Source organism: Pistacia vera, unplaced genomic scaffold (genome assembly GCF_008641045.1).
Source record: "Pistacia vera cultivar Batoury unplaced genomic scaffold, PisVer_v2 Contig679, whole genome shotgun sequence".
Lineage (NCBI taxonomy): Eukaryota > Viridiplantae > Streptophyta > Magnoliopsida > Sapindales > Anacardiaceae > Pistacia > Pistacia vera.
The window spans coordinates 452,013-461,045 of record NW_022196533.1 but is presented as its reverse complement, the minus strand read 5'-3'; the positions used below and the strand labels follow the sequence as shown (position 1 = coordinate 461,045).

Sequence of the window (9,033 nt, the reverse complement as noted above, 5' to 3'; positions counted from 1 at the left end):
CCCTTAGCCAGTGATTTAGTTTTGTGATTTTCAGGCGATTCACTAATTGAAAATCACCTCCGTAGCTACCATTGCTCTCATCGACCTTTCCTTTTCAAAACCCTTAACATCCTGACTTTCAATTGTTCATCAATCATTGTCCAGTGAATATAAAAATTGGTAATTTGACCCGATGAAACCCTTGGGTCCTGGTTGAACAGTTTCAACCAATCGGGCTGGGCTAGGCCAGGTTGTAAAACATTGTTTTCTTTTGCTTGGTCTAAATTAGTTTATAAAAAAATTATAAGTGTAGTATTCCTCTTTATATAAACGGACAGAGTAAAAAACCTCAAAACAAAGTGATGCATATGGTCAACACTCAACATGTTAAAGAGATTAATGTCAGAAATATGCAACATCGATGCTCTCGAAGATTATCAAACAGGTTAGAAAGTGTAATTTAGCTTTACTTTTTCAAAGGTTATATAGATAGTTAAAATTTTCATTTATTGATCATACATTCATTGCAATCCTGTAAACTTCAGATAGAAGATGAAATTACGTTTTTTTTTTTTTTTTTTTAATCACCTCAAAAACTTGCAAATCAGTGGATTATTTCAATAGATGATTATAAATTAGTGTCACAAATTAAGTTCAATCAAATTTTTACATCAATATAATATAATTCATGTCTAATATTATATACTATATGCCCATTTGTTCAACAAAGAAGCAAATAAAAAAATATAACAAAGATATAATCAATCTGAATATTATTAGCTACTCGACTGCAAGACCCCTCGAATGCGTCTGTCTCGCTCCTTATTGTTGAAATGGTCGACAACTCCAATACTTTTATATGTACACTTTTATTCGCCTCGAGCCCGTAGGCGATTTAGGCCTATTTCATGAAGAGCTGTTGTAAGATTTGTTTAAGCAATTTAATTCTTAATTGGATTTGGGCTCAGGAAAAGACATCCTCGTAATATTAGGTTTTTCTGTTTAAACATAGTATATAAACTTATTATTCTCTTGTATGAGGGTGATAGTAAATCATAAGTAAGTACATTCATTATAATGAGAGAAGTGATAGAATATTTCAATATTCTCTTACAACTTTAATGTGATAGCAGAGTTGACACTACCATGTCAACTAATGATTTTGATTAAACATGAACGATCGTTCTTTAGAGATGAACAATCTTTCCTTAAAAACAAAAGATCGTTTATTCATAAAAAATGATTGTTCCATTCATAAGGAACAACCATTTCTTATGAATAAATGGTTGTCAGTTGTTCCTTCATAAGGGACAACTATTCTTTATGAATGAACTATAAGAAATGATCGTTCGTATTTATTTAAAGTCATTTAGTGTTTTAAGTGTGATGGAAGTTGATGTGATAGTTACCAATTTAACGGATCATTAGAATTGTAAGAGAAGATTGTAAGATTGAATTGTGGGCTTAATATTACTCATACGTTGAACCCATGAATATTGTTCTCAACCAAAAAAAAAACAGAAAAAAAAAAAGTGGAATCAAGAAAAATAACGACATAAGATAATCCCATTCCTGTATAGACATTTGTTAATCCTTCTAACCAAACGGACCCTTAGAGCGTTAGTTGCTGTTGGCTGGCTGGCTCCCCTCTACTTCCCAGAGTAGAGACTCGTAAAACCACAAAAGCGGCGTCGTCTTTAGCATTTCACCTTCGCGCGTTTGCAATTCGGAGGTATGAATCCCTAATTGTTCACTCGTAAAGTTCTGTTTGATTACGAGAAAATGTTGGAAAGGAAATGAAATTCACATTTCTCGATGATTCTCTTCATCTGAAATTTTCTTCTTAAAGAGAATTATTCGAAAGTCTTTTTTTTTTTTAATTTTTTTTCCTTTACTTTCCACATTGACAAACGAAGCTGTATAATTTCTCTTCTTTGCAAGTTTTAAGGTAGAGTTCGAGCTTCGCTTTAGTAATTTCTTCCAGTTATTTTCCTAATATTTCGTGTATCTTGATATAATGATTGACAAATTACTGAATTGCAAACATTAAATGTTACTGTTCAATTTCTGATTAACAACTTATGTCTCGCTTAACTTAAGTCAAGGGATATCAACCTGTAAAATATATTTAAATTTGAACACAATACAGGTTATGAAGTAATTAATGTTTGTAGCTATAAATTCCGAAGAATTTGTGTATTCTGCTAAGTTACTTGCAATTCAGTTCAAAACTTCAAATGTATAGTTATTTTCTGGAGGGGTGCAAATAGGTGCTGTATGATAAATGCATTTTGTTTTAAAACTTTGTATAGCTAGATATTTGTTGCATTGATGTGCTGAGCAATTTGTTGGACTGTTCTCTATGATCCCAATTTTGTAGGGGAAGGAATGGGAAGCCAAATCCCTATGATTAGTGATCGCACAAGGGTAATTTGGACAGCAGCTATGGAGCATTATTTTATTGATCTTATGTTGGATCAACTTCACAGGGGGAATAGATTGGGCCATACGTTCAACAAACAAGCTTGGACTGATATGATGACTTTGCTGAATGCGAAATTCGGGACTAGATATGATAGAGATACCTTGAAAAGTCATTATTCAATTTTGTGGAAGCAATATAATGATGTAAAGAATCTTCTCGAACAGAATGGATTTTATTGGGATGATACCCGTAAAATGGTGATAGCTGATGAACATGTTTGGGATGCTTATATCAAGGTTGGTTAATTGTACATAGTATTTACGTCCTTGTTTTTCTGTTTTGTCACTAAAGTAACTTGTTATATGCATATGCAGGCCAATCCTGATGTGCAAGCCTTTAGAAATAGAGCTTTGACATACTTTGATAATTTGTGCTATATTTATGGATATACACAAGCAGATGGAAGATACAGCCGCTCAAGTCATGATATAGACTTAGATGATGATGTTCAAGTAGTGCATACTGGTTAGTTTTGTGTCTGTTTGAGGACCTAAATCTATTGTTTCTCTTGATAATTCAATGCATCGTTAATGTTATAACATAAAGTAACAGGAAACTAAGTTCAGTAAGAATGAGTTTACATGATGTTTACTCTCTAGTAACTAATGTTTTATGCACAATTCAATACAGATTGTTATGAAACAATTTAAATGATTATTTTCTGAATTTTAGGTTTTGAAATAGGTAGCATTGCCCCTGAAAGTCGTGAGCCTGCCAAAAAAGCAGAGTGGACACTGGCAATGGACCAATATTTTATTGACCTTATGTTGGATCAAGTAAGAAAGGGCAGTACAAGAAAACATGGATTCTCCAAACAAGCATGGAAAGAGATGCTCATCTTGTTCAATGCAAAATTTTGTTCGCAATATCACAAAAGGTTTTTAAGGTACCGGTATAAGAAATTATTCAAGTATTATGCAGATCTAAGGACTTTACTTAATCAAAAAGGATTTTCTTGGGATGAAAAACGACAAATGATAGTTGCTGATGATAGTCTTTGGGATAAGTATGTCAAGGTATAAGATTGTTCCACATGATTTTTTAGTTTATAGTTATCAAGTATTCTGAAGCACTGTTCTGGATGTAGGCATATCCCCATGCATGTTCATACAGAAACAGGACGTTGCTGAACTATCAAGATTTGGAGTTGATATATGCATACGGGACCAAAAATGGTCCTTCAGTTCATATTTGCCAAGATAAAAATCTGAAGGACTATGTCTTTCAAGTCAAGACAGGTAAGTTCATTGTAATATCAGCAAGCTGGGAACTGTAGTTTGAAAAACATTTGCTTTTAGATTCTATTGTGGTGTTCAATTATTTAATAAAGTTAATAACATTATGTTTATAAGCCTCATGACAAATGATGATTGATGTGCTTCTAGTGTAATCTACAGTTTAAACCCTGATGCTGATGAACTATAGTGTACACTGACACATGGCTTCACCATGCATGTAGGTGAAGAGAAGGAAGGCTATTCATCTGCTGGAAGTGATGGTTTTGGAGCAGTTTGGACACCAATAATGGATTGTTATCTCCTTGACCTGTTGCTAGACCAAGCTCTTAGAGGGAATAAGATTGGTCTTTCATTCATAAGCGAGGCTTGGATGGAAATGGTTACTGTGTTTAATCATAAATTCAAATCTCATTATGATGTAGATGTTTTGAAGAAACGTCACAAACATTTAAGATGGCAGTATAACGACATAAAGATTCTTCTAGAACAGAATGGCTTTTTTTGGGATGATATGCAAGAAATGTTAATAGCTGAAGATTATGTTTGGGATTCTTATGTTGAGGTGAATTGACATGGACCTATTTTCTTGTATCTTAGATATGTGTTACTCTATCACTTACTCCTGGTTTATGCAGGCACATCCTGATGCTCAATTATACAGAAATAAATCCGTGCCAAGCTATCACAAGCTATGTGTTATATATGGCCAAGAAAGTTCCAATGGGAGGTCCGGGCATTTGGCTGACAGTGTAGATATAAGGAGCGCAGACCCAGATTTGATGATTGGTATGTTTCTTTTTTCAGCCATGAAGATTAGGATAAGATATTCTGTGGTGGATGGTCCAACGAGTATTATCTCAAGTTGTGACATGGGCAGGTAAAAGTTGAGTGGAAGTGTCTTTAGAATAAACTTGAACTGAGGCAATGGTGTATTCTGCTTTATGTAGTGTTAGCTACCAGGATTAGTTTAGTTATATTGTATCTTATTTAGACCGTTTGTCTTCTTGAATTCCTTACTAGATCTTAGGTTCGTTTTTTTTTTTTTTTTTTTTAAACTTGTTAAAGCAAAGCTTTTCAAATATTTGGGAAATTATGTGGCTTATACATTTTGTATATGTGACCATTTTTCACATATATAAAATAAACATTTATTTATTTATTTTTATTTTAGAACATTGTTTTTAATCTTTCAGTCTTGTTCCTTTTTAAAGTTCTGGGTGTCTTCAACTCTTGAGTTTTGTTGCCGAAAACTCTTTTTTTTTGTATGTTGCCTGCATATTAATGATATAAAGGAAAGAATTATACAATACTATTCTGTTGTCTGTTTTGTGTCTTGTGGAAAGCATTGGCTATAGTTTCTTTTTGGCTCTCCAAATTCAGATTTTCCAGCCCAAATGTAATTCACAAATGAATATTCACCATGTGAAGGATCTGTGGGAAGTAGGATACAGAACTTGATTTATTAAGTAGGGAAGCAGTAGCTTCTTTATCCCAGTAAGGGAGAAAACAAGGGTCATATGTTGTATTGATGTGTGTCTGGAATCATCATTTGTTAAAAGTTGAGTTACTGTCGTAATAATTTACAAGGTTCTTATATTGTAGGAGAAGACCTCCAATTCTATGTAGATAGAGATTGTTCAAGGACAGATTGGACACCATTGATGGACCGTCATCTTATTGACCTTATGTTAGAGCAAGTGCAGAGTGGGAATAGGATTGGTTACACTTTCAAGAATGAAGCATGGATAGATATGGCTGTCTCATTTGTTGAAAGATTTGGATTAAAGTATGACAAAGATCTTTTGAAGGTTCATCATAAAAGTTTAGAGAAGCAATATTATGCTATGAAAAATCTTCTTGAACACAGAGGGTTTTCTTGGGATGAAAGACGACAGATGGTCACAGCATATGGTGATGTATGGGATGCATATATCAAGGTACTCTACTCATTTATTGGAGCCTTACACATGTTCTCTGTTACAAAGGACTAACATACGTCACATGTAGGAACACCCAGATGCAAAATCATACAAAACCAAACCCACACCAAATTATTATGATTTGTGCTTGATTTATGGGAATTCAACTTCTAATGGAATGGCCAACCGATTTAGTCAAGATCTTGACTGTAATGGTCATGGTGAGTTTTCACTGTTTGGTGCTTATTAGCATTTGATGAAAATTTTGTGAGAAGACTATAATTAAATCGAGCGAGTTTGCTACATGTCTAATTGTTGGTATACTCTGACAAAATATGTTGTATCAGCCTATCAGGCATCTTTGACATTTTGTGATGTCATTTTCTATTATCTTTTATAGCATAAAACAGATTAATTTTGTTTAATATATATCAACTTTTTCATATTTGTTGAAGGAGCCAAATCAAACAATGGCTACTGCTCGAGGACTGATTGGACTCTTCCAATGGACCGTTATTTCATTGATCTAATGCTACAGCAAGTTCGTCAGGGGTCTCTGATTGATCAGAAATTCAGCAAACAAGCCTGGGCTGACATGGTCGCAAAGTTTAGGGCAGAATTCGGGTCTCAATATAGTAAAGATGTTTTAAAGAGTCGTTATATTAACTTGAGGAAGCGATTCATTGACATGAAAAATTTACTTGATCAGAGTGGATTTTGTTGGAATGAAATGCGACAGATGATAGTTGCCAATCGTGATTTGTGGGATGCTTATGTGAAGGTGCTTTTTTATTCTCTGGTGAATAAAATTTTTTAAGCTCCAAGTAGCTCACAAATTGTGTCTGCAGGTTTACCCTGATGCACAGCCATACCGCAATAGAACCCTCCCAAATTACAATGACTTGTTCTTGATATATGGAAATGCCAACACAGACATGGGGGAAAACCATTTTAGTCAGTCTATGGAAACTGACTATGCTGTAGGAGTAAAAATTGGTTTGTTTCTCTCTCTTTCTCTGGGTTATGCATGATCAAGATTGTTGCATTGACTTTGTACTTGGTGAAGATTTGCACTACAAGCCTGAAAATGGACTAGGACATTATTTGATAAGTGAAATAAATAAGAAAAAAGTTGAGCTAATGCAATCCCTTGGTGAGTTGGTGTGTGCTGATTGATGACAAGTCTCTTATTTAGATAGGAAACAAAATAAATGTTTTGATGATAAAAATGAGTTATAGCAGTGGACCAGATGTCCACAACACTCTTTTTAAGACACAGTTGTACAAGATGGGAATCAATCTATACGAAAACCCCAGGCCATATTAACAGTGTGCATCCACTAATATCTTTGATTTCTTTTGTTCATTTTGGCATAGTGTTGTAGGGTTATTTGGGTCAGTAAGCTAGCTCTATTATCTGAAAATCTTATGTCTCTTCACTGAAAAGAAAAATGTCAATCTGGAAGTACAGTATAAACACAATAGAGCAGTTTTACATCACATGTCACAGAGATGTAGATTTTGTTAAATGCTATGTTACGCAGTGTGGAATGGTTACATTTTTCTCCTTGTCATTGGCTCTGAGAATGCATTTGTTGGATTAACAGTTGTGTTGAATTTGTAGGCGAAGAGGATGATCAATACCCTGATAATAGTAGTTCTCCAAGAATACATTGGACAAAGACGATGGACAGATGCTTTATAGACCTTATGTTGGAGCAGGTGCATAGAGGGAATAAGATTGGTCACAGATTTAGTGATCAAGCTTGGGCCTGGATAGTTGCATCATTCAATGAACAATTTGGCTTTATATGTGACAGAGAAGTATTGGAAGAACGGTATTTTAGCTTGATGAATGAATGTAACAGCATCTCAAACCTTCTCAGTCCGAATTGCTTTATGTGGGATGACATTCAGCAAACAATGATTTCTGATGATGATGTTTGGGAAGCTCATATAAAGGTGCATTTCTTTCTCGAACCACAGCAGTAAGACTGGTCTTTTATATTTTCTGGTTATTGGTCGTGGTAACCACAGCATGGCATAGTGGAATTTCAAACACCATTTTTGAGTAGATATCAGATAAGGAATTAGGAAAGATTGTTCTATTATATTCTTAATATTGTTTACCATTGATCCTGACTAGCATTAATACTATAATGATTTGCAGGAGCATCCAGATGCTGTCACATACGAAGAGAGAAACTTAAGTAATTATAATGATTTGCATATGATTTATGGAAACAAAAGTTCCGATAGAAGATTAAGCAGTGCGGGTGTAAAAATTGAGAATGACGATAATATCTTTAGAGATTTATGTACTCCAGCTGCAGAGTTTGACATATCAGAGTGGAAGAAAAAGCGGAAATCTGCAAGTTCATCAACACGGGCTTGTCCAAGAAAAATTAAGAAACCCATGAAGGAGATACAAGAAACTCCGGATGAGATGCCCAGTTTGGTCAAGACATGGGCAGGTAACAAAGAGATCATCGGAGAATGTAGCTCAATCAAAAGCGTTGTTGATGCGCTTCAAGCCGTTCCAGGCATGGATGATGAGACCTTCCTCGAAGCGTGTCAACTTTTAGAAGATGAGAAAAAAGCCAAGATGTTTGTTCAAATGGATGTCAATCAGCGGAGGAAGTGGTTAATAAGAAAGCTCCGCAGGTAGCTTAGCCTTGGCCTTAGCTTTGTAGGTGTGTAGTATATAATTTTGTTGCACTCTAAAACTTCTGAAAATGTAATTGTTTCATATCTCGGTTCAATGTTGGTGCATTTTGTTCATGAATGATGCATATTAGTCCTAATGTTACTGCTAAGGTGTTCTCTAATCTCTTCAACACGAGAAATCAGGATCCTTTCTTGATGTAAGCTCTCTCGAGTTTTACAAATCTTATGATTCTTGTATGTATCAATAAGATTTGTTTTTTTTTTTTTTAAATTATAATTTTGTATCTTAATCATTAATCATTAATCTCAATTTTATATTTTGTTAAAATCTAAATATTAAATGCATAAATCTCTTATCATTCCTTTTATATTTTGTTAAAATCTAAATATTAAATGCATAAAAGATTATGATAGATCTTGTGATCGAGTCTCACTTTACTATGTTTGTGACTTATCTGATCTACCTATTATAAACTAGGGATTTTGAGGACAAGTCAGATCTCTTATTTTATCGTTAGGAATTGATTCTATTTCTTATCCATGATAGGAAATGATTCCGAAATTACAGTGAAAATAAAAAATAAAAAATAAATTTATTGTTTTGTTCTAATACATATATTTAGCTTCAGGTCGGCTGGCAAAACGCGTGAAGTTTGAAGAAAATCTTAATCAAAACAAGGCAAAACAGTATGCAAACAACTGCACAACACTGAAAGCTGAACTCAGTTTCTTCATAATAGCACCA

At 34.2% G+C, this 9,033-nt stretch overlaps 1 protein-coding gene across 3 annotated transcripts; it reads left to right on the top strand.

The window, feature by feature from the left end:
• Nucleotides 1-1,634: 1,634 nt before the first annotated feature.
• Nucleotides 1,635-8,995, top strand: LOC116113397. 3 transcript variants are annotated; one of them, XM_031399549.1, is made up of 14 exons: nucleotides 1,635-1,711; nucleotides 2,360-2,700; nucleotides 2,779-2,929; nucleotides 3,137-3,480; nucleotides 3,552-3,702; nucleotides 3,924-4,264; nucleotides 4,338-4,488; nucleotides 5,305-5,639; nucleotides 5,710-5,842; nucleotides 6,077-6,402; nucleotides 6,470-6,617; nucleotides 7,246-7,583; nucleotides 7,792-8,285; nucleotides 8,918-8,995. In XM_031399549.1, the coding sequence occupies exons 2-14, from the start codon at nucleotides 2,368-2,370 to the stop codon at nucleotides 8,943-8,945; spliced, it is 3,273 nt and encodes a 1,090-aa protein (XP_031255409.1). In that variant the 5' UTR covers nucleotides 1,635-1,711; nucleotides 2,360-2,367; the 3' UTR covers nucleotides 8,946-8,995. The 3 variants fall into 3 exon arrangements, with proteins under 3 accessions (XP_031255409.1, XP_031255408.1, XP_031255410.1); XM_031399548.1 differs by having other exon boundaries at nucleotides 8,912-8,984; XM_031399550.1 differs by lacking the exon at nucleotides 8,918-8,995 and having other exon boundaries at nucleotides 7,792-8,467.
• The last annotated feature ends 38 nt before the right edge of the window (nucleotides 8,996-9,033 follow it).